Source organism: Channa argus, chromosome 4 (assembly GCF_033026475.1).
Source record: "Channa argus isolate prfri chromosome 4, Channa argus male v1.0, whole genome shotgun sequence".
Classification (NCBI taxonomy): domain Eukaryota; kingdom Metazoa; phylum Chordata; class Actinopteri; order Anabantiformes; family Channidae; genus Channa; species Channa argus.
The window spans coordinates 9,135,256-9,161,054 of NC_090200.1; the positions used below are offsets into that span (position 1 = coordinate 9,135,256).

The window sequence follows — 25,799 nt, forward strand, 5'->3', positions numbered from 1 at the left end:
GCATTTCCCCTCCTATACGTGTAGTAATGTATTTAAAAAGAAAACGGTTCCTTATAACGTAGTATTCATTGCAGTTTAAGGTCTCTTCTGAAGACTAGTTCCAAAAGGTTGGTAAACCACCATTTAAGCCGACGTCATACCTTTAATTTTGAGGTAATATCGAAAAACAACAACAACAAAAGTGTGAGAAGTAGTAACTGGATGTCTGTGGCCGCAGCCCGCCCCTCACTGTGCCGTAATTAGACGTTACTCCAGTCACGCTGCAGCTCCATCACGTCCACGTCTTTCCCCTAAAGCGGCACTGCTGTTTATTCCCACATCCTGCAGAATCACCAGCATCGGGAGGCTCGGAGCCGTCGAACACGTGTTTTCAGCATTTACTTCAATCTCTTTTCATTCAATGGGTCCGTGCGTGCCGCAGCTGCTGCTCTGCTCTCTGTTCGCAGCGCTTCTTGGCCAAGGTAAGTCACCTTTCTGTGGGAAACTGTGGATCACTTCTGCGTGACGACTTTTTAATTACAGCTTAGGGCAAACGAAGTCCCATCAGTGGCAGGATACCGTTGGGGGGGGCGACTATTAGACTGCGTGATAACTTGTACATTCATTTAAAAAGTCAGTTCCCGGAAGAATCAGAGAAGCAAAGCACGAGACTCGGGGAGGTGATGAGTTTGTCATAGAACTAGTTGGGGCATGTGATGAAAGCTTCAAAGTGTTGCAGGTCTTTACTGAAATGAAGTTGGCGTCAATGTGTCCATTGTTACAGAAATGCAACTCCCAGGCAGCTTTTTAAGTCTTTTACATGTCAGTTCTAGAAACTTGTTTTATTTATTTATTTTTTTTGTGGCATAAAATCCACACGCTACATCCCCATATAGAGTGTGTGTGTGGGTATGTTTATTCATTATTTTCTTCATGCAATAGGTGTTTACAGGTGTCACATCACGTGAAGGCGTCTGTAATTTCTGGCCTGTAAGTCAAAAGCCAAATAACCTGGTTTGCTGTGTCATGCTGTGTCAGAAGGACCAGTGTCTCACCAGAAGAGGACGGTGTGGACACACACGGGTGTGATTTGTACCCAAATGCCGACAGCATGGTCACGAAGGTGTAGGATGAGCCATATCCAAACGCTTATAATCCCCCCTTGGCCACACTTGGGCCGGTTTGGATAGTTTACTTTAATGACCTATGTGTGTTTGAAGACCTGTTCTAACTATCTTCATGTGTTATGCAATAGATGGATGGATAGAGGCTCTGCCAAAACAGAATGGCCTTAAAAACAGCACCACCATCCAAGATGGAAATCCGCCCTCTCCAGACAGACAATAATGCATCAAAACTGTGACAGGCTGCATCTAGAGAGGGAAACGACTGCTGTTTTCTTTTGATAAAACAGCATCATGGAGCTTTGAGGCACTTCTGCTCTTTCAATTTAGGTTAGCGAAGCAGCAGACAGTGGTCGCGTTGGAATGAGTCTGTGATGCTTGGTGGGTTAGAGTTAGTTGTCACCAGAGAGCTACTGTGGGCGAAAAAAAATAAAATAAATAATCTCTACCTTAGATCACTGGGAGCAGTTAAAAGTATAACCAATTATTCTTGTCATTCAGTTACTGTAAGAGAAACATTATGGGATGACATATTTTCAGGAATTTAGAAGGCTTCCCAGTCTTAATTCAAACTGGATTTGTTTGTAAGGGAAATGTTTCAATTACACATAATGTAGAAAACCAAAGAATTTGGTCAGTGTCTGCAGCTTTTGGAGAGCTGCTCTGTGCTTTTGGCCATTCGCACCTTTATTCAAAACAGTAATCGCGCTGTGCGATTTTCATCAGCAGCATTTCTGCAAGCAGTGTATTTAATCGTGGTGCCATTTAATCATCCTGGTGTTACAGTACATTTCGGATAGAATTCTGTCAGGACAGAGGCACAGAGGGACAGATATTAACAGGGGCTACTTGGTAGGTCCATGTGCAAAACCTCCTAAATGTCACCTCATTTCATCCAGCTGCTGCAGTCAGAGGATTCTGGGATGCGCCAGACTAACAGGATTTGAGTAGTGTACCAGCATATGTGGCTGCTGCTTGGTTAATCATCCTTCATGTAGTAGCAAAGTCATATTGTTTTTATTCTCCATTTTCCTGTAGCTTGACTCAGTTTTCTCAGAAGCCACCCACATATTAATTTGTATAAACTCTTACTCGTTGCTCAGGGGCTGCAGAACAGTTTTTCACAGTCTTGAAAGCGAATCTTGGACTAGTTTTATTGTACTTTTATTTGCTTGCATCAAATTGTTAAGTTTGTCAATGCACAACGGTAATAATGACTATTCCTGCTTTCTCCTGCTGCCTCATCTCGACTGTTTTGATTTAATAGTTACAATAAAATGCCTGCTGCTCCTCTGGGAGACAGCAGCAAATCTGTAAAACTGGGAACTGTTAGGTCAGACACTTGTCCTCCCTATCCAATCTAACTTAATATCTGAACCTACAGGCTCGTGCCAGATTTCTTACGGCAAAAAGTCTGTTTCAAGCAGATGGATTTGCTCAGTGCATTTCACAATCACTTTTCCCAATAATTCCGAACAGTCGGTCACTAACCAGCCACACTTCGTATCATATTACGGTGGATTTAAAAAAAAAAATTATTTCACGGTAAGTTTGTTTTCTCTGTTTTTTTTTCTCTCAGGGGGCTTATTGTTAATAACAATCTGGCACGCTGATACCGATATGAGCCGAAAGCGAAAACAAAAACAGTCCAAGGGGCAGATTTGCCAAAGCTATTTCACGTTTGGCAGATCACACAAACCACAGGCGAATGAATGTACTTGATGTGATTGCGACTGCTGATTGTTTACAGAGTCTAGGCATTCCGCACTCTCTAATCCACACGAAGAAGCGGCCAGATCAGCACAGAGTTGGTAATGTTTCAGTCGAAAAGTCTCTTTTGTGTATGCAACAACATACCCATCAGTCATCGTCTTTGCCTACAGGCTGTTAAAATTGCCAGACATATTTCGAATTTTGTTTTTTCCATCCTTCACAGAACAAAAGGCAAGTTGCCTTCGAGGACACTGGCAAGATTTTTTTCTTTTGTTTGGGTTGGACGTCCAAAACTGATGATTAGAACTCACTTAATTAACAAAGGAAATTGTCAATCACCATGTTTTACATTTGACTAAAGAAAAAGTGTTAAACAAAGAATTAATGCTTAATATCACAAGTATTATTAACAATTAGGACTATAGGTCTACAGCCTCAACCATCCACGTGTTATGTCTATGCAGACAAATGTGTTAAGTGCAGATGAAGCAGTAGTTAATCTGGACTAATGTCTCTTGTGGTGATTATGTAGCTGGGGAGACCCTCCCTGCTGCAAACCACACGATCCCAGATGCATTGCCACCGACACTGTACCACCTTTTCTCCTGTTCACACATGCACAAACGAAGCTCGTATTGTTTGAAATGTCCGTAGGAGCAGAGCAGATGTCAATGGAGGACTGCTGTAAGGATGGCCAGAAGCGTGGCAACGATAACCAGGACTGCTCATCCCTCCCGCTCATCTCTGAGTCAACCACATGCAGGTACACAGGGGGGCTCTGCTGCTTTGTTCTCGCTGATGGCAAATCTACACACCGCACAGCTCAAGACTGAGCTTTTTTTTTGTTTTTTTTATGACTTTACATTTTGTGCCACAAAAGCTCCTCCAGTATTGGCCCAAAGGGATTTGGCTTCTACCGTGTGTTGGAGAAATGTCTGTAAGCTCTTAACATGAGATTGCTTTACCTTATTCTTATAAATCTCTAGGCACATTAGTCACTTCACGTGAGACCAGGAAACACTAATAATGATGGGATAATGACAGGTCTGCTGGTAACCCTAGAAGGTGTGCCGCCTCAGGTTCAGGGCCCATAAGCCAGGGAGATCTGCTGCTATGAATGTGGATGGCAAATACATTTACTGTAGCCACCCTAAGTGATCCCAAATTTGTCTTAATTGTAGCGTGAGGGCAAGAGAAGAAGAGGGCCAGTGTTTGTAGGGGAGCTGGGCATATTTGGGGGTGGAAGTGGGGGGTTGGGGGATCAAAAAAAAAAAAAAGAGGCTGCTTCAAACCAAGGAAATACTTTAGAGGTGAAATGCGACATACACGGAGGATGGAGAGAGGCAGTAACAGGAAATCTGACAGATTACTTAAGACACCACAAAAAAAAAAAAAAAAAACACATACGAGGGGAAAAGAGTGGAGAAAAGTGAAGGGAAGAAAAAAGAAAAACAGGAGCACGACTGTGCCCTTAAAAGGTTCTGCAGAGGAGGTGTGCGCCTTGACGTGAATCTGAGATCCCCAGTAGTTTATGTGGAAAGAGATTTCTGGTAAGAGTTGATAAAAGAGGCTTGTTGGAAATGAGACAAGAGGTGAGGGGGTGTTTTTTTTTTGTTTTTTTTTTATGCTCTCTGTCTTGTAAAATTGCAGTGAGACAGAGATCCAGACCAGACAGAAACAGTCACCCCCTCTTAACTGATTGGACTGCACGACTTCAGTCAATACAGCGAAAGCCGATCTCGCTAAAACATGTGTTAACCAATGTTTTGCGCAGGGCTGTGTTTCTTCCAGGTACTGCTTTTTTTTAAGCCCTCATCACAATACCGTGCTGTACGTTAGTCATCCCTGTAGAGATCTTCATCTTCTGATCCCTCTCAGCGGTTAAAGCTTGGCTGCAATCATTTATACACACACATGTTTTCAAATGCTAGCAGGAACCTGTCGCCCCTGATTTCTGATTCTACCGCGCTGACGTCTCGGACTATAAGCTAACTGTAAATACCGGCAGCTGTTACTTACCCAATTAGTGGCCAACTGTTCTTCTTCCTTACAGGAAACAGCATGCTTATCTTAAGGGAGTGGTTTGTTTTGTCATATTATTATAAGAGGAATTTCTCCACAATTGCACTGTGAGGAAGGACATGTGGAGGTGGACAAATATTTACTCCCAATAGAAATCTTAGGAGTAAAATGTTGGTTTAACCGAGGCCTACAACCACAGCACCAAGGCCTCAGGGAGCGATGCTCGAAACAGTTGAAAGCCACGTGATTTCTGTCTTGCAAAACCCAATAAACTTCCAGTGCCCCCCCTCTGTATCCACACAGCACTTACTCAGCCCACGCATCCGTACTCGTTTACTGTGGCAACGCTGAGATCCCCATCAGGCTTGCCTCAGGCGGATTTTAATGGGCTACACTTTAAGGCAGAGCTGTACCCGGGGGGATTATCGAAAAGAGCTGAGAATGGTAAATGCACCACCTGTGTTTTGTGTTTTGTCTCGCTAACAGGATAGTGCAGGAGCAGTGTTGTGTAACAGTGCTCGAGGATAACATGTGCACCACGGGTATCAACAGGGCCAAAGACCAAGGAGTCTGCGATTCTTTCCTCAGCAACACCTGTGAGACCAAGACTACAAAGGTGTGTTTGTACCTGTATGTGCACACAGACATGTTTGTGTGACTTATTATCTGATAATGGAGACAAGGAAAAGATCTCTCACTCTACACGAATCACTGTACAGTACATCACTCTGCTGGACAGCCAGTTTGGAGGCAAATGACTGATGAGAGCAATTGGTGTATGTCTCTATGTGTTTGTGTGTGTGCTGTGAGCAAGATGAGGCATGTCACTCTGGGGAGGAATTGAGCTTGCTGCTGTCAGATGGATTATAAATTCAGCTCTGACTCCAGAATCTCCTGCAGGCTCGCGTCCCAGCTATGATTTCATTCCCCCCTCAACTCAAGCCCACTGGAGGAATAAGTTACCCCCATTTCAAAAGAAAATGACAAAGAAATTCCTACAGTTTCCATTTGGAAAATGCTATTCAAATGCTTTTGTCAATTTCCAAATGCTTATTACAGGACTGTGACTGCGGAAGGAATCGCTCCTCACTACAACCACGCTAATCAAATTGGTAAAAAGCTGCCCATAATTTGCTTCATCTCTGTGAATTCAAAAAGGTCTTTTGTTAAAAAGTTGAGATAAGATTTATTACCTGTTACATGTGCATTTCGATGGTGTTAGTCTTTAATCCATGTTAATGGATTTCAGACCAATCCACAGCTTTATTAGAAATTTGTGACAGATGCAGATGTTGAAAGCTGAAGTCAGGGACGACAGCATTGTTGACCTGATTAATTAAACATCAATGGTCTGGTCAGTTTTGGAGCTCTGTGGACAGATTCTGGTCCTGGTTTGTTGCAGGACCTATCAGGAGGCCACCACGATTCAGGTCACACCTCTTCACTGGCATTAAATGCACATGAAATTGAAAATGCCACACAACAAAAAAAAAGGCATTTGGACAATTAAAAAGGGCATTTTCTAAATGTGAAATGTCAGCGACACACAAAGAAATCAAACTTAGTCAACACTATAACCAGGTGGCTGTGGCTCAGGAGGGAGAGCAGTCACCAATTTGCAGAGTGGGCTCTTCGATCGGCAGCATCTACTGTCCAGGATAGCCAAGACTTTGTTTCCCCTTAATTTGCTAAGGTAAGGTATCCTAAGGGGAAACAGCTAAGCTAAGTCTAAAAACCCACAAAACACGTTGAAAATTCACGTGGCATCTTTATTATTTACAAAAAAAGGGATGTGACCTAACAAGTTAAGACACAGCTGCTTATTGACGTACTCTATCCAGCTGACACAAGCTAAGGTTTATGTTTATTTGGAATCAAATGTAATAATCCTTTTACTTCAGTTGTTTTTTTTTGTTTTTTTTTTACACTCACTCCTGAATGGGAACTATTTGGCTTATTGCTATGTTGACAAGCGATTTACCAACTGTCTGTCTGCAGCCAGAAGTCATCTCCTCACTGTGTTTCGTCCGTCTTTCTTAAGGCCTTTCTAGTCCTGCCTGCCTGTCGGTCGGTCTCTATGTCTGTGGGCATGTTTTCTCAGTCAGCCTCCTTTTCTGTGTGTCTGTCTGGCTGATTGAGCACTTGGCTGTCAGTCTGAGTCACTTTATCTTTATCTGTCAATCTATGAGAAAGACCCTGCCCTGTTTCACCGCCCGGTGTTCGATTCCGTCATCTTTTTAAATTCAGCTTAACATATTAAATCCCAATAAAGTCCTCTTTTTTTGTAGATGTGCTGTGACTGTTGTCTCCTGGGGAAGACGGCCCAGGATCAGGGCTTACCCTGTGATCACAGCCTTTCCGTGGGTTACCAGTGTGGCCTGGTGTCCCGCGCTTGCTGCATTGACGGAGCCCAGGACAAACAGACAGCACCCACAGGACAAACAGAATGTGGGTGAAAATTAAACATGCAGTCGCACGTGCTTTGCTTTATCAAATCAGGTATTTAACTTTAGGAGGGATAGAAACACAGAAATACAGGGCAAACATTTCTCGAGAACTTGGAGGATGAGCAAAAGACGGAAGAATAATTAGGTGAATAAAATCAGAGTTCTGCCAGTTCTGTCAAATATTAGCACATTCTGCCCCCTGGTGGATGCATGTAGTCACTGCCTTTACCTTTCAGTGGAGGTGAAGCGTGACACTTGGAGAAACCCATTTTTTAAAATACAAACAGCTACAGAACTGTTCCTGGAAACTTTGGCGGCTCTGCTTAAATGATCGATTATTTAGCTTGAAAAAAAAAGTAATTGCAATTTAAGAGCAAACCAGTGACAACAAAACTTTATTAAATTCTTCTATCCCTGTGACTCTAATTGACAGTGTAGCATTGATTAATGAAATCTTTGAACAATCAAACTAGCTCAACAGATTTACAATGAATGATGTGGCCAAAACATTAGAACCACCTCTTCCTTTACTGACCTCCAATACAACTCCACTACCCACTTTGACCTCAATAATAAGCACATGGTAGAATTATCACCTTTCTGACAGTTTCAACCTAAATCCTAAGAAATTCTAACTTTGCAAAATTCATGGCCGGGCCACCGCATTGGGTAGCATTGAATTGCACGGGTGTACTTAATGCTGTGGCTGATCGTGATTACTCACGTTTGTTTTTTCCTCTCCAACACAGTATCACACAAGCATCAACCCAGCGCAACTAGTGGTAATTCAGTATTAACTGATCAGTGCAAAGGTAAACAAAAGTAAAGAGAATCAGCAAGCCGTTCAGCATTTCACCTTTACATATGCAGTAATCAGTTGATGGGATGTTTTTGTCGCTTTGCAGGGAAATGTGCTCACAATTGTGTCGGCAATGACACTTGTGCCTGTTTCAAAGGCTACAAGCTCCTTCCAGATGGAAAGAGCTGTGAGGGTAAGTTTGTATGTACCTTCCTCCCCTTTTAAAGGTTAATGTTTTAATATCAAAAATATGTAGTACTTATTGACTTTTTGGCTAAATTAGGGAAACTTCTCGTTTCCTTGTACCTGGTCTTGTCCCCTATTCTCAGATATCAACGAGTGTTTGCTGGGAGCCAGCAACTGTCGGATAGGAGAGCGTTGCATCAACACAATGGGCTCATTTCGATGTCAGAGAGAAGTCAGCTGTGGGACTGGCTACGAACTTACCGACAGCAATAATTGCAAGGGTCAGTTAGGTTTCTCCCTCTTGTAAAGTGACACTAGGAGGGATGTCATTGCTGGTTTTCCCGGGGTGTTCAGCAACAATTCCGCTGTGATTTCAGATATTGATGAGTGTGAGGGTGGTATCCATAACTGTGAACCCAACTTTGAGTGCCAAAACACCCAGGGGTCCTTCCGTTGTCTCCCTAAGGTTAAATGTGGGGACGGCTTCATCCAGGATGCCATGGGCAACTGCATTGGTAAGAACCAGCACCAGAAACACTGTAGAAGGAAATGTTCAAGAGCCTTGGCGTACAGTGGAGGTGTCATTTAAAGGAATATCGAAACATCCTCTCTACATGTAGCTTAAAAATTCCTCCAGATGACATCACTTGGAATGAATCTTCAATGGAGTTTGAAATCGTGGTCAATCTGCATTTCCAGTGCTCTCCCAGATGACATCGTCTGGTCTCCTAATGAGGAAAAACTCCGCTGGGTGATGTCATCTGGAGGAGTTTTTCAGCTAGAAGCGGAGAAATATTTTATTATCAGGAAGCCAGAGGGAAATTTAAAAACAATAATGTCATTGTTTTTCCATTTCACCACATTTTGTAGTGTGCACCTTTCTCTTATTCGTCAGCTTTGTAAAAAAAACTATTGAAACACTTGAGGATCACTGGGATATGATGGATGTTCTATCCAACACACATGCATTGGATGTCACGAGGACATCAGTCCCCAAATCCTATGATTTTCAGTCTGTGATCTTTAAAGGTGAACCAGGTTCCAAACAGTCGACACGTGTCATCTGTGTCTGTGTTTTCAGATATCAATGAATGCGTTAGCCAGACAGTCCATTGCCACAGAGGGGAGATCTGTATCAACACCGTTGGCTCCTACATCTGCCAAAGGAACTCTGTGAACTGTGGTCGAGGATACCATCTCAACGAAGATGGCACCCGCTGCATTGGTACAGCTGAAAAAGACTCACTCTGCCAACAAACTAAGCACCTTTCTCACCTACCTAATATAACTTTCTCGGCTGTTTGCATCTCCCTCCACAGACATTGATGAATGCAAGGGCCCCGAGACGGCCTGTCCAGGTCATAGTTGTGTCAATTATTTGGGCTCCTACCGCTGTGAATGCAAGCCTGGTTACATCTTCAACAGCATCAACCGAGTTTGTGAGGGTAAGCGGTGTACTGTTAGTCTGTTAGCACTGGGCAAATGAGTTCAGCTTGTTATTTTGATATATTTTGACTTTTGTGTTTCAGATGTTAATGAGTGCAGGAACTATCCCGGCCGCCTGTGTGCTCACAAGTGTGAAAATCTTCCGGGATCCTACGAGTGCAGCTGTACCACAGGCTTCAAGTTAGCACGTGATGGCAAGAATTGTGAGGGTAAGACAGATGTGCAAATAGTATGAATATCCCCACAATGTCACCCGCCCTTCTGATCAGTTTATTGAGTCTGTTGGTGTCTGCAGTTCTCGATCCACTGCCCCAGCACACAACAGCAAACAGAATCCCACTCGCAACCACAGACTCGTGAAACATCCTCTGCGTGGTTCAACACATGTGAAAGAGCATGAGCCTCCTCAGAAAATAGAGGCAGCTCTGGCCCTTCTTACCTTCAGTGTTCTTGCCCCAGACCCAATTTCTTGCCAACAAACACTCCGGTATTTATAATCTTCCCCAACATCCACACTGTGACCCTGTATAGAAACTTGAGCCACTAGTACCTTAGCCCTCCTCAGATCCACAGTCAGCTGCTTTGTCTTTGCCACACTGGGCTGCAGCTGGTTCTGCCCACACCTTGTGACAAAGTTATCCACCACAGCCGTGTATTCAGACTCGTCACCCTTGCTCATACATCCAACTATGGCAGAGTCATCAGAAAACTGCTGAAGGTAGCACGACTCTGTCTGGTAGTCCGTGGTATAAAGGGCGAAGGGGAAGTTACTCACCGCTCTTTGCGACAGGCCGTGGTGCAGACGTACATGCTGTGGTCTGCCAGTCAGATAGTCAGGACACAATGGGAGAATCTACCTGCCTCCCAGAAGAGCTGGCCCGATACTCTTCAGTCCAAAACCATGCCCCCTGCAGTGCCATATGCAAAATATATTGTGTGTGTATATATATTGTAGTGTAATATTCTAGTTTCATTTTATGGCCTACACACCTTTAATGCCACCAAGCTCTAGTTACTCACAAACATGTTTTTGTGGATAAAGTTCATAATGGTCTGTAGTCTCTTCCGTGTGTAGATCTGAACGAATGTGAGAGCTACCCATGCAGTCAAGAGTGTGCCAACGTGTACGGCTCCTACCAGTGTTACTGTCGCCGGGGCTATCAGCTGAGCGACATAGATGGCGTGACCTGCGAAGGTAACATTTCTACTCTGCAATTCTAGAATATCTTAACCTAAGCTAATCTTGTTGCCCTTGATTGGAAGTATGGCAACTTTCCCGAATGTTCAGATTAACACTGACAAATAAAAACATATTCACACACTTTTTCCTTGGTTCTAGATATAGATGAGTGTGCTCTTCCCACTGGAGGTCATATTTGTGCCTATCGTTGTCACAACACCCCCGGCAGTTTCCACTGTTCCTGTCCGGTGTCTGGCTATACCTTGGCACCCAACGGGCGCAGCTGCCAGGGTAAGTCGTCCTTACCGTTCGCATGATTGTTGTAGCTTTACAGTAGGTATATTGTCCTTTGTAAATGTTCCAAAAAAAGACCTTTTGTGATTTTTTTATCTCAGACATAGATGAATGCGTGACAGGAGCACACACATGCACAGAGAATCAGACCTGCTTTAATATACAGGGAGGATTCAGATGCCTTTCCTTTGAGTGTCCAAACAACTACCGGCGTGCTGGAGACACGTGAGTGAATTGTCTCTGTCGCACACACTTTGCTAAAAAGGATACACATTCATTAACAGACTCAGCTTTGAATATTTCATTTGTGCTCATAGTAATATGACAGTAAAGTAGTACAAACAGCAACAGAACCACAGAGCAAGGATCCTGTTCCTCACTTTGTTAAGTCTGAATGATCATTCAAGCAAGAGTACGGGTACAACAGTGCATGTCCAGTATGCTGAATGCTGGAATCACTCTAGAAAAGATTTGGCTGTAGCATGTCGTTCTGTTTCAGATTAATCAAATACTAATGGATATTTTTCAGTTTAGAATTTGGCACCGTTTGAATAAAGGCTGCGTATGCCCACACTTGTTTGGAGGTTTTCAATGACAAAACTTCTCGCATGATCCTGCAGAGAGGGCACCATGACTGGCCTGTAAAGCACTAGGCTGCTGAGACTGACTGAGTACCTTCCCCCTGCATGCCGTGCACGGCAAAGGAAATTTACATCTGGTCTCTCTTTCTCTTTCTCTGTGTGCTTGTTGTGTTTCGTCTTGTCCTGTCCCCTCCTCTTCTGCCCCCACCCTTCTCTTTTTGCAGTCGATGTGAACGCTTGCTTTGCAATGAGTCTGTCGAGTGCCTGGCCTTGCCCCTGAGAATAACCTACTACTACCTCACCTTCCCCACCAACATCCCCGTCTTCACCAACATCTTCCGCATGGGCCCCTCCCACGTCATGCAAGGCGACGACATCCAGGTTGCTATCACTGCTGGCAACGAGGACGGTTTCTTTAAGGAAGAACTGGTGTCCACTGGTGGCGTGCTGTCGGTGGCAAAAGTCATCCCGAAGGCACAGGACTTCGAGCTGTCTCTGGAGCTAAGCCTGCGTCGCTATAACACACTCAGCACATACCTGGCTAAAGTGCTGGTGTTTGTTACCCAGGAGGAGCCCAGAGTACCCTACAATCCATTGCTAGAATAAACACAAGAGTTGTAAATTATAGAGTAACGTGCACTCTTAAAAAGGATATGTCATTTGAAAAAAACTATGCAATAAACACAAATAAAAGAAAGATAACGCAGTGAGTTTTTAAGAGCCCAGTATTTTAGAATACAGGAGATTTATTCACGGGGATTTTCTTGGAGGTAGGGCATCATGACAGCCTCTAGGTGGTGTTCTAAGTCAGGGTAAATCCAAACATGGTAACAAGCTAAGTCTGCCTACAACTGTGTGTAATTTGATGATGGTTGCATGATAATGTCTGACATTTTGCAGTATTTTATGGTTTATGTGTTGGATGAACAGTTTTCTATTAAATTTGAAGTAGGAATAACACATGTTCAAGTCAAATCCAGTTCTTGATCATGGCACATTGTGGGGTTTAATCAAATGCAGCAAAGAGAGCAGCTGGAATCTGAGGCCAGATCGCAGATGGAGGCATGAAGACTTTTTCGCACAGTTTCATATTATTATTATTATTATTCTAATGGCTTCACTGACGAGAAAATGCAGCGATAGACAACAGAAACACTACGTTTATTAATAGTGTTGTTAATGTTAGATGTTATTAGTAATCTTTCCTGGTGATTTTAACAATTTCCTGCATCAATAATGTTTTTGTTCTAAACACACGTACACGCTTGTATTTATACCCTTCAGTTATGTAATAAGTCGTTGCAGAAATGTTTGCAATTTATTAAGCCTGTAAAATATTCAACACCAAATTCCAGTCAAAAATGAGCTAAATTGGCCTTTGAATGCACTGATACTCCCACTTCCCAAATGTCAGTTACCTTTCACCGCAACTACATCTCTCTGTGGCAGCTCCTCTTATGTGGATCTCTTTAGCTTCCATTACAGTCTGGGTTTAATGTGAAATGCACAGATTTCCACTGCATACTGCGGCTGCAAACCCCAAAGCAGACAGATAATCCAAATGAAGGCAGAGTAAGTGACACACGATTGGATGCAGTGGCAAAGTAAGAGGGAAATGCGCACTAGCAGGAGAGAGTATAAATAGTTTGACATGCTGTGAGGCTGCTGCCCAAGGGCTGTGGCTTATAATAACTGTAGATTCAGATGTCGTAGGTTCCTCCTGTCCTGAGCTGTCAGGCCAGCAGGGATGCACTTGGTCCCTAGTGGGGATATCCTTAAAATAAGAACATAGTGGCGCACAGGAGGTTTTTTTCCTCCCCTTTGACATTGAGTTATGGGGCTCTGGGCTCTGGCCGGTGGTCTGAACAATTTGCGGTACAGCAACATCACCGCACATAGAATGAATGATGCCCTGCAGTGTTTGTGTTGGGGCGTTATCAATGTGCAGACTATAAATAATAATTACCAAAAAATAAAAGGCCCTACGCTTGACCAGAGGACTTTAATCCAAAAAGTCTGTTTTTCTTTCTGGTCTGAAAGTATTGGGGTTTTTCTCCTGGGCTGGGCCACGTGAGGCATGGGGGGATGAAGAAGACATGCATATGTGAGTGCATGCACGCACGCACACACACACGTACACAAGCATGTTTGCACGCACACGACTCACAAGCACAAATGTACATAAACACAGATCCCGTACGAGCATTTCCTCTTAAGATTCACACACACATGCAGCAGTAATCAGCTCTACTTGCTGCCCCTATTTCAAGGTGCCCATCTGTGTATACAGTAAGGGGGCAGTTCACCCCGGGTCATTATTTCCTCGTAAATTCACTCTCTACCTCAATAGAGCTTTCACCTCGTCCTCTAGAGCCCTGCTCTGGTCTTTCTGCAGCTCAGGCAGTAGTATTATAAACTACGAGAACATTTTGTGGGTTTGGCCTGGACCAAAGCAAAACTTGGACCCACCCGCTAATTGCTAATTACAAGCCCCTACCCAGTGGTGGCTTGACTTTTTGTCAGGGGCTTCTCTCCTCAATCTCAATGAAAGGAGCCCTGCAACCCAACCCGAGCCTGGGCTTTGAGCTGCAGCCTATAGGTCCTCTGAGGAGTGCCAGAGATCCACAGCCCGTGACTCACAATGTGGCTATAAGACTGCCATGCACATTAACTCAACCTATACATGGCAACTTGGCTGTTTTCATAACCCAATATAATCATGCACTGACTTGTCTCCTTTTGTGAAAACCAAACGTAAATGTTAGATCTAGCACGTCAAAGTCAAGGCTTTTATTTGGTTTCAAACGTCGTCTCATGATTGCTACTTCCTCATTGTTTTAAAGACACGCCGCTGATTTATGAGCTCGCTAATGCCCCATCTCAAAGTCTTATGTAGCAGACAGGTTGTGAATAGCGATACTTCAGGTGGCGTTAGCTTTAGGAGCCAGCCAAGGCCCTCATTCCCTATGACCTGTCACTGATTAGTCTGTGGAATAAACAAAGCTCTAAATAATAGGATGAGAGCTGCCCTGGGGATAGGCTGGGGAGTTGTCTAGTCATGTTGCTCACAATTTAGGAGTCTTTTAGAACACTCCCATGCCCCATAAATCCTCCTCGAGAGATTATCTGATGTGAAGCCGGGGATGCTCTGCAAATCCAAATATTTTGCTGAGCAGGTTGTGGATCATTCTCTGTGAGTGTAGTAATTTATTTCCTACACAGCTTGAAGTAGTCGCATCGGAAAAGCATCAATGGCGGCGCAAGTCTCCACAAGCTAGAAAGTTTGGCGTCTGCGTGAAGCCTTTGACCATTGATGGCTTATTATTCTTTCAAGGCACATCGAACTTGATTGTTTTTGATGTTGACTGCTATATTCAGTACCCCTGCTGTCTTGTTCAGATGTTGTTGCTGTAGCAGCCTTTGTCCCACTGAGATCTTGATTACGTTCCCAGGGATGCCCTGTTATTATTATTATTATTACCCAATGGTCAGAGGCCCTGTGTGTGTATGTGTTCTCTCTTTTAGTGTGACCAGGCTCGGACGCTCTGACACCATTCGCTGCGTAAAGTCCTGTCAACCGAATGATATCGCCTGCGTTCTGGACCCCACACAGTCAGTGTCTCACACCTCCATCTCCTTGCCCACCTTCAGAGAGTTCACAGGACCAGAGGGTAGGTACTGTACAAGTCTACATTTGGAATGTTCATACTAAAATTGAGCAAAAATGAAAAAAGTTGGCAGAACACAGAGCTAGGCTGCCAGATGATAGTGTAGCTGCAGATTAATATCGCTTAGAAACACAAATAAGTGTTTTTTTTTTTTTTTCAAAAACGTTGACTGTTGCTTTAAGACAATGCTGCATATCCCTCTGCTCTACATTTTCACTAACCCACACAAGTTCATATTTGTGGTGTCATTTTGGGACAGAAGACTGTTAAAATCTTTGGAAACAACAAATTTGAAGACATTGTGGTATAGCTTAGTGTCAGTGTGGTCCTCGGCCATGTTTTTTTTTTTTTTTTTTTCTAGCTCTCCTTTATCTCTAATCTCTGAGCTCCCATCGAATTCATTTCCCTCCCTACAGTTGTCAGAATCCATGTGACTTCCTCTGACCCCCAGATTAGCTATTCTATGATGTTCTCCATGCAGTCCAGGCTTGGCTGGCCCACACCAGAGACTAAGTGCCATGCTGGTTGGATGTGAGTAACCGCAGTAATCACTCGCAGACAGTGACAGCTGACAAGCATCTATTGGCCAGCATGTAGTGCATGTTTCAGACACACTCATGCTCTGCGTCACAGGGAGTTAAGCTGCTGTCATTTCTCATAAGCTCCAAGTTGGGGTGTAAAGGACTCAAGGCCCTTCAGCTGAGCAACTGCACTGAAAAGCCTCAACCTTCCTGTGACCTTCGAAATATACAATAAACATAGACCTTTCCATCTCCCATTTAATAGTCTTTCTCTTGGGAGAAAAAAAAGACAGAAAAGCAAGAGTTGGCACAGGCACAACCCCAGTGTGATTATGAGGTTTGTAAGTGGGCTCCAAAAGCTTTTTGTGTCTAATTGTTATCTTCCAATAGAGATTGTTTTCCTGAGAACCACGGTGCCGGCTTATGGATCCCATCAAGTCCAGTTTGACATTCTGGAGGGCAATGTGGAGAATGCCTTCGACATCGTAAGGCGTGTAGAAAATGGAATGCATGTGGGTGAGTACCGGGAATTTACTTTGCAAATATTTGACAACTTTAACATTCAACCTGTACAACCCAACAGCCTCCGTGACTGGAAATTGCATTTGATGGTGGTTTTCTGATCTCATTTCTCATTTTGACACACAAATACTGCATGTATGTGTATTTATTACAAATCAAACTCACATGTGCACATTAAGGAGGGACAAAAATCTTCCCTAAAGAACGCCTGGCCTCCCTGACATAAGTGCATCTGACATGGCCGGTTCTGGTCTTTGCAGTGTGGTGGCATCATGCAGTTGTCATCACCTTCATAGGGGCTCTTGGTGTCTCTGACTTTGGAGAGCTGTCCTCTGGGTGGCTCTTTGAGACAGACGAAGGCCTGTTTCTGTCTCGCCAAATATTTGGCATCCATTTTCGCAGTCTCGCGGTTGAACAAAGTACCATTTAATTCACTTATCCACAGCTATGCTTTTCCCAAGCAGATCGTAATTTTCCACAATAGGTCGTGGCGGTCTAGATGTACAGGAACAGAGGGTAAAAAATCTAAACTTGCGTGTCCGCATATGCATGAGCGACTGCAGATGACAAGCACTTCATCATAACTACCTGTTCAGCAACCGCCAGCATGTAGAAAGGGCCCTGCACTAGTTCACTAAGGAGCAGCAGATACCATTGCCAGTGGTGTGTAACTACAACACATGTTTGGGTAGAAGCCATTCCCATCCTTTAGTCTGGTGGTGACCCAAGGCTGCTGCACGCCTGTGGGAGAGCTGAACTGAGCCTTGACCCTGCCAGCATGAGGGTGTTGTGAGCCAGATAAATGACACATTGTTGGGCCTGTCTAGGTATTTTTGTTTTGGTTATGTGCTGAGATGCAAGCAGGGTGGTAGAGGAAGGGCAGCATCTTCTTCTCCTTCTTCTTGCTGATGGATGAAGGGATAGTCTGTCAGTATGCACATCTGTTTTTACAGAATAAAAAGCCAGAGAGGGAGGAGAGAGTGTGACTGTCACTGGCTCGGGCTGGATTGCGTTCCTCTCTTTCGCGTCTTGCGAGGAAACAAACGCGTGCCTATCCAACACACACAAGGTTACACAAAGGGAACGTGAGAAAATGTTTATCACCGGCAATAATTCACTTAAATAACTGTCAAAGCCCTTTTAATTATACTGTACTGTCTTACAATGGTACGCTTTGTTTGAATGCACAATGGTGCAATTCTCCGTGAGTGATAAACCTAATTTTGTAATATATCGTCTACTGTGGGTGCGTGTGTGTAAAGAGGATTAAGATGAAAAAATTCTGCTCGTAGCGGTGCTCATTCGCAGAAGCAGGTACTGTGTATGTGTGGAGGGAGAGAGCTGATATTGCAGAGGGAGAAAAACGAAGTGAGAGGCTGTGATTCAGGGAAAGACAGAGAGTGGGCAAAAATATGTGCAGAAGTAATCCTGGGTGCTTTGCTTAATGTGGTTAAATGTATTGTTCCGTTTCCCCACACTAGGCCTCAGTGTCTCGCCGAGCATTAGAGCACTTAAACTGACGACCACATGAAAGGCCTGTTTGTGAGAAGATACTTCTCTCTCAAACCCATTGGATGCTTATTGGATGCAGCTCTTGCATGTTAGCACCAGTTGCCCGTCACATATCCAATTTGCGGCCCTGTGCATCGGAGCCTTTGGTCACCGCCTGCTCGCTGTGAAGTGTGGACTCCACGGTGCAATGAAGGCCCTCTTGGTTTTACTTAGTGGGTTGTTCTGCTGGTGCTTTGGCCCACAGATGCTGCAGTTGCGTAACCATTGTATGAGGCCCGCTGACGTGTCACTTCAGGAAGCTTAGTTTCCAGTATCTCCAGTGTCTCCAACAGTGGTATTACAGCTTGGTGGGATGTGAAGAGTAGCAGACATAGAGGCTCCACTAATGAACAAGTGCGTGAACTCAAAGTAACTTGGCCATTATTTTTGGCCACTTTTTGTGTTTTTCAAAGGGACAAAAGAGGCTATTAGGGATCCCCAGAATCCATTGCAAACTTTAAAAAAGATTCGTAAAAGTTCTAAATGGCTGCCGATGTGTTCTGCTCACTTACTCAGTATCTAAAAACCAGTCAGCTGCACAAACAGGCATGCAGTCTGCGAACAGATATACGTACATGCATACACACACACACAAATGCACAGCCTGGCGGCTGACAGCGCACCAGATAGCGTACGAGCCGCAGCACTCTTTCCTAGCTCCTGGTCATCCATCACTGGCTTTCCCAGTCCTGTCAGATATCCATGACAACCCTGACAGCCGTATGCATCTGTGCAAACACAGCAGACCCTCAGCACTTGGAAAACATGATCAGAACCCATCACACACTTACAAAGCCACAGTATCTCAGCAGTGACCACATGAACTATAGGTATGTAGACACTCAGCAGATCCACCAAAGTGATACTGTACTGTACACGTCTTCCAACAACACAACAAAGCACAACAAAGACACCATTTGTGAAACATTTGGAAAGACAAACAGTGGAGGAATGGGTTACTCATGCTGACAATGTCAACTACTTTTGATTGTGGACAGGTTGTTTGAACAAACACAATGGGTTGGGTTGATAATGGGATGATTGATGTTGGCAGTCAGCAGGTGGATAGATGAGACCTCTGTTTAAAATCACTGGCTTCGTGGTCTCTGCTGGAAGCAAAGGCTGAGTCTGCAACACACAGCACACTGGTGGTCTCCTGCGTGATTAGCTCTCAAAGTGGGATGATGGTTCAGTGTTATCTTTGTTGTTACCACTCCCAGGGAGGGACATCGTGGATTTTATTTTCACCTTTATTATGTCACCTTTATGTTTTTTTTTTTTAAAAACAGTATCAATATGTAAATCAAATGTACAAAACCAACACTCGCCAACTCTGGAATCAAACAGTCAGCATATGTTTAGTCATCCAGCGATTCTGTCCAAATGACTCAATTTCATGAGTAATTATTTGTCATGGAAGAGTTTTTCTTGTATCATTAATCACTGCTGTCCAATTCTTTTTTTTTTTTTTATGTTACATTTATGTTACTAGACAGCAACAGATGAAAAAGTATCTCCTCTTCGTAAATCAGATCACCATCCTTTGAAGAAACTGTAGATTTAGCACGACACAGCTAAATTCCACTCATTTTTAAAATGCAGGTGAAAATATGCCTTTGTGGTTTATATCCTGTGGGGAGATTACAGTAAATATCTGTTGCGTTGCCACCGGCAAAAACGCTGGCAGCCTATGAGTCAAACTCTGAGATGAAGTGAAAATGAGTGGACAGTTTGTCTGTATAGATGTAGTCATGCTCGTCAGTACAGCTGTCCACAGTGCCGGGCGGAATGTGAGCCCACTGTGTGAGACATGACTATTTCAGTGCTAGTGGAGCTTGTGGCTCTGGCTTGTGGCTGCGTTGGAGAGGAGCTGAGGACAGCTGTGGAGATAAGCAGACAACTAGCTCTTCAAGTTTGAGTGGCTGTCATCTGCATGAATCATTACGTGGCAGCGGCAGGCCCACCAGAGCGTGCCGAGCCCATAAGGAATCCCTGCCTGTCCCAGAAGAGATTAGTACGGCTAATCAAAACAGGGTCTTCTCCACCCAACATCCTCGCAGTCAAACGCACAGTGCTCACCTCGGGTGGTCTTCCACCGTAAGCGTACTGATGAAGAGGTAGCAATCCAGACTGTTTACACAGCCAAAAAGACAGATATGGCAAAGTACATGTTGCAATAAAATTGTCTTAATAATTCATCTCACACACTTATCATCCTTGAGTTAGTGATCTATTTGATTTATACTCATCATTACTCTCTGCTTTTTGGCACTGTGATTTCACAGTAAAGCAACTTTGTTTAGTTAATCACTCAATTCGATAAATGCTGTTTGTATCCATGTATTTTTTTTTTTTTGTTTTACATTACACATCAAAAACGATAACAAAAACTGCATTAAAAGAATCACCAAGCTACTCCATTCTTTGGAGAGTATCTAAATCTATAGTGCCAACACAGTACATTTTCTTTTCTTATTCTTTCCATTCACCGTAGTCTATTCTATTTTCTGCTTTCGTCTCATAGTGATACTGTAGTTATGGTTCTTAGCTTTAAAAGGTCAATCGAAATACAGTGCAAAAGGTTGTGGTAAAGATAATGGTGCATGTTATGTCATTTCAGCTGCTCTGGGCCACAACTACTGAAACAGAAAGTCTAAGAAAAGAACCAACCAATTCCCCATGGCTACTTCTCAATGATGTCACTACCCAGTGAGTGACGCTGTCCAACAATGACCCACGGGCCATTTGAAAGATCTGTAGCTATGACTCACTGTTAATTGACCTTAAAATATCAAGCCACATACGCTGGCCTTTGAGACCAGGGGTGCAGATGGATTCTTATTCGTCTTCGCAGTGGTCGGCATTGTGTTTGGACAGCCTGGCCTGACTGGCCATCCGTGTACCAGGTCATAAAGACACGAGGGGCCTGTCTCTTTTTTTGCAGCGAGTTGTTCTGGTTGTTTGAAGGGATTATATTTCCATCATGCTGGTTGGTTTAAATTGGTTGCTTTGATAATTGAGTAACCAGGGGGTTAGTTAGCAAATCCTTCGGCATGTCTCCATAGGCTTTATAGACGGGAAAAAAAAAAGGATTCAGACAGTAAAAAGAAATTAAATATTGAATAAGAAACCACTTTTTGCTGTGCTTATGTTTATACCAACACTGTTCAGCTTTACATCTGTATTATGGTTAGACATAAAACATATCACAGATATGGCCGCAAGGATGATGGAGAATGTCCTCCAGTACCCTCTTCGCATACTGAGACTTTGTACACCACCTGGACACTCTCCAGTGGTTTCACTGAAGTGAGCATGCATAGCACCACAACCAGCGTGTCATTATACAATACTGTGGTGAGGCCATTGCATACTTTTCATTTGTCTCTGGTGTTAAACCCGTTCATTTTGGATTTTGTCATACACTTCCTCACTGAGTTGCAGAAACCAGAAAACCCCGAAATTGTACTGTTTACATGTAACCCTTCAATATTGCAGCCCTCGCGGCCATGAAGGATGACAAATGCCTTCTGGCATTTGCCTCGCTTTGTTTTGTGGCAGTGTCTGTGCTACTAACATGCATTTATTTAAGGCTATTTTCTACTTAAGGGGCTACTTTATGGTGTGGTGGAATGTTTTGGAGAACTGACAGATTGTACAGCTGTTTGTTTGATGGTGGCTGTTTAAGCAAGCGGGGTCACCTTTGCACCCTGTGGCAGATACCTCAAAGAGATGGAAAGACACCACGAGCCTTTGCAGCCTTACAACTGCGATCTCCTGCTTGGATACTTCAGGCCTCAGATGACATGACCTTGCAAGTCGGTCACAAGGCAAATTGTGAGCTGTACGGTTCTGAAAACCTTCCCTTCGTTTATTTGTCTGAGTCTCAGGTGAAATGGAAGCCAATCAAAGTCAACTTGTTATGTGGCTGTTGGCTTTTGGCCTTAGAGTCTAGATGAAATGTTAAACATGAGTATGTGGTTGTGGTTTCACCTCACGTTTGCTGTAAGTGTGCTGACCCAAGTGTTACCTGATGCTTTCCCTTTATTGAGGATAATATAAAGGCTTTCCCCCAACAGCACGTTTGGTATGGTGCCTACGGTAACACATAGTCATAATGTAATGAGGTTTTCAAGAGGCCACATACACGTACACTGATTAATAATTTGTGCGAAAATTACGGAAATAAGCTTACACTGTAATAAGCTAGCTCAAAACCTGACACTTTGTGTCCTAGCATGGAGCAGTTCATTTTTCAGCATAAAGCTTTAGCACAGCCTTGATGACAAGAACAGAACAATTATGTCGCAGAACTTGGGAAAATCTCGGAGCCTCAGATCTCAATCACTGACGTTAGGCGCTTTTCTGAAGGTGTCCTGAAAAAGCACGACACACAAAGACACCAGAGAATGCAGGGCAATCCACAACGCAAACGCAGCAAAATGCTTCTTTTTCATTGAAAACTGTTACAAAAAGTCCAAAATGGGCCTTAGTCAAGTCCATAAAAAAAAAAAATAAAAATCGAACAGGTCCAGCTATATAGTGTAGCTTAAAGAAGTTTATATGTTAAAAACATTTAACAACATGAGGTCAGAGGAAAGTTTAGAGATGCCATTGAGCCTTTTCTGTGCCTAAGATCACAGTTGTGCTGTCTGCATATGCTAATTAGACCAAAAACAAATTAACAAAACGTTAGCAAGCCTCAGACACATTCCACATATTTCTTATCTCTTTAGAGGTTTTTTTAATTTAGGTGGCATATTTTTAGGGCTTCATAGAAATAAGCTTTAAGATTTTCAGTAGAAAAGCATAACCTAATTTGATCCTTGTTATAGAGTTTTAAATCGTCATTAACTTTAGGCCACATTTAGTGTTTATTGCAATTTAAAAGATACTTAATGTGGACTGAAACCCATATGTCTTCGCGGTGGTCCATATTGTGCTAAGAATGATATCTCATCTCTCATCTTCACCGTGCGCTTGTTCAGTGCACAGGCAAAGGATGAAACGTCTCAACTTACTTTGACTTTCTTTTGGTCAACTGAGAGTTGCGTGCCATCTTAACAGGCCCATGTGTGGAAATAAATTTCCGGCCCAAAATGTAATTCTTCTTTCTGTGTTAGTTATTTTCTTACTGTTGCACAAGGCTTAAGCAAAAGTTCGCTCTTTCTTATGATGCTGATGTTTTTTTCGAGGCAAAACAAATCTCAGTCCCTCTCTCCTCTGCCTTGTGTAACCATGCAACAAAGTCACAAAACATCAAAACAAAGGGGGCAACCCTGCTAGAAGTGGGCCCCATTCCACACTCCTCTAAAGTGCTTATCACCAGAATCTTGTGGAATCTGCTATCTGTCCACAGATTCAACTCCATGAAGGACGAGAGAGCAAAAGAGACAGTGACACACAAAGAGAGAGAGAGATAGAGAGAGAGAGACAGCATTGCCCTCCAAGAATTGAAGATGGATTGCAGGAGGAATGCCTCCATGGCTGTATCGCGTGACTGGGACTGCTCCCCTCCATCAAACACATGGGACTCATTTACCCTTGTGGCCCACAGTAATGGTGCCACAAACACCAGCCCCCCTCAGCAAAGGAGGAGAAGAGAGGAAGAGAAGGAGGAAAATGAGTGGGTGGGGGGGGGGGGCCGTACACTGCCAGTGTCCCAAAGGATGCAGTGGATGGGACATAAAGGGTCATCATTTGTCCTGTGGTGAACAACTAATCAAATGAGTTTTACTACTTTAGTACAAGCACCTCAGCAAGGGGCCTCATAATTTAGACCGATCAATGCAAAGACCTGTCATGTAACATGTTGAATTGAACTTGACTCATCCTTTAAAGCACTCGAACACTGACTCAGTTATGAATAGGTGACACGCGAGAGCAATAATTGAGAAAAAGAACGGAGGGTGGTTGAAGGTGCGACAGGAGGACAGCGTGGGGATTGTGCTGCCAGACTGCACTCTATCTGGCGATGGCTGTTCAAACAGGCCACGGCTGAAATGTCACCACCGCTCTGGAGAGAAAAGGCTCGCTGACAGCCTGTATAAACACTGGCATTTTTTCGCCCTTGTAATCGCATGTTCATTTAAAAACAGCACCCAGTGAATTCCATGGATATTTAGTAATGCTTTCGTTGCAGCATGGCTATTCTCCTGATCTGTTTTAGCATTGCACAGGAAATGTATCGTCCGTGGAGAAGCCGGAGGGTGGAGGAGGGTAAAAAAAAAATAAAAAATCTGATCCTCAGTGACTGTCCTCATACCGTATCACCAACTTCATATAATCATCAATCATCCAAACCATCCTTAAGATAGAAACATTACCACATTACTTGTTTTAGTCCAACATTTTAATAACTTTCCTATTGTTTAAATCATTGTCACAAGAGATTGTCAATATTTATTGGACCTTTTTTTTTTTTACCAAACAAATAGTCTCTATGAAAACTGCTGACAGTGGTGTCTGTGGATTACCCTCAACATCTCTTTCTGACAGCCTGTGGCTGAGGCATTGTTTTTGAAAAGATAGTTGTCATATGTTGAATGACAGATGTAATAATTCAGTGCGCTGAACACCGCAAACAAAATTTTATAGCTCCCAACTGTATTGTGACGTAAGCAGAACTTCTAATACAAAACTTCAGCACTTAAAACCAAACTATCCGCCTGGCTGGATACCACTAGGGGAAATGTGAGAGAAGACAGTTTGCGTGACTCGTTAAAGCTAATCGGAATACAGAATTGAAAATATACGAATCAAGTCAAACTTAACAAGGCTTATCTTACATTCTTTGATTTTTGGTTTTAATACTGATTATTTGTAGCCACGTGATTTATTCTGTTAGCAGTTTTTCTACATGTGTTCCTACAGCTGTTACAGACCAGTAGTCCATGACTGTAGCTAATAATGTTTTGTTTTCTCCTTCAGGTGTTGTTCGCCAGGTGAAGTCTCTGATTGGTCCATTGACTACACTATTGAAACTGTCCATGCGCAACTTGACACCTCACGGCGATTCTGGCCAGAACATCGTCAATGTTCTCGTGGTTGTCTCTGAATTCTGGTTCTGAGGGGCGGCAGCCAGATGTTACCACATGTATGAAGACATCCGTTGTCAACACTGTACAACACTACAACATTGTGTTATATCAATGCATAGATCAGCGTCAAGGTTTTAATGTTATTTTTGATTGCTTTTGACAGTTTTTTTTTTTGTTTGTTTGAAAGGATGCTAGCTGCTTCTGATGACAGCACTAAACTTTGTTTTGATGACAAGCTCAGCCTAAAGCGCACTCCTGTGTTGTTTCTGGCGTAATGGGGCTAAACATTGAAAAACTTTGTTTCTAAAATGATCCTGTTAAGAAATAAGACATCCAGAACTTTTGTAAAAAAAACGGAAAGTGCATGCATTTAGAAAGGCAATAAAACAGTAAGATGGTTTACTTCAACAATATTCTTCTAATGACAGTATACGTAACATTCACTTTTCCTTTCTCACTGTATGCATTGGATGAGTTATTTTTTTCTATGGAATAAACACTATTTTAAATACAGTTTGTGTTTTGCAATTTTGCATGTGAAGACTTGGAATTTCTTGCATTCGCACATCTGGGTTCAGACAGTTAATAAGAAGAAAGATGTCCCTATGCATGTGTTACAGGCATCAAGGCACTTTTAATGTACTTGTCCTCACCTTTGTAGATAAAACCCCATAGCAGTAGTGTGACGATGCTGCAACAGTGCACTGTTCAGCAGTGGGTGGTAAT

General features: G+C 43.2%; 1 protein-coding gene across 2 annotated transcripts; it reads left to right on the plus strand.

Annotated features, from left to right (window-relative positions):
* Positions 1-254: 254 nt before the first annotated feature.
* fbln1 (fibulin 1) lies at positions 255-25,586 on the plus strand. 2 transcript variants are annotated; one of them, XM_067501604.1, is made up of 17 exons: positions 255-461; positions 3,471-3,579; positions 5,325-5,454; positions 7,127-7,286; positions 8,035-8,097; positions 8,191-8,277; positions 8,414-8,551; positions 8,648-8,785; positions 9,352-9,495; positions 9,590-9,715; positions 9,800-9,925; positions 10,792-10,911; positions 11,056-11,187; positions 11,292-11,415; positions 15,297-15,442; positions 16,351-16,476; positions 24,964-25,586. In XM_067501604.1, exons 1-17 carry the CDS (start codon positions 401-403, stop codon positions 25,101-25,103), a joined length of 2,070 nt encoding a protein of 689 aa, XP_067357705.1. In that variant the 5' UTR covers positions 255-400; the 3' UTR covers positions 25,104-25,586. The 2 variants fall into 2 exon arrangements, with proteins under 2 accessions (XP_067357705.1, XP_067357706.1); XM_067501605.1 differs by lacking the exons at positions 15,297-15,442; positions 16,351-16,476; positions 24,964-25,586 and adding an exon at positions 11,996-12,729.
* The last annotated feature ends 213 nt before the right edge of the window (positions 25,587-25,799 follow it).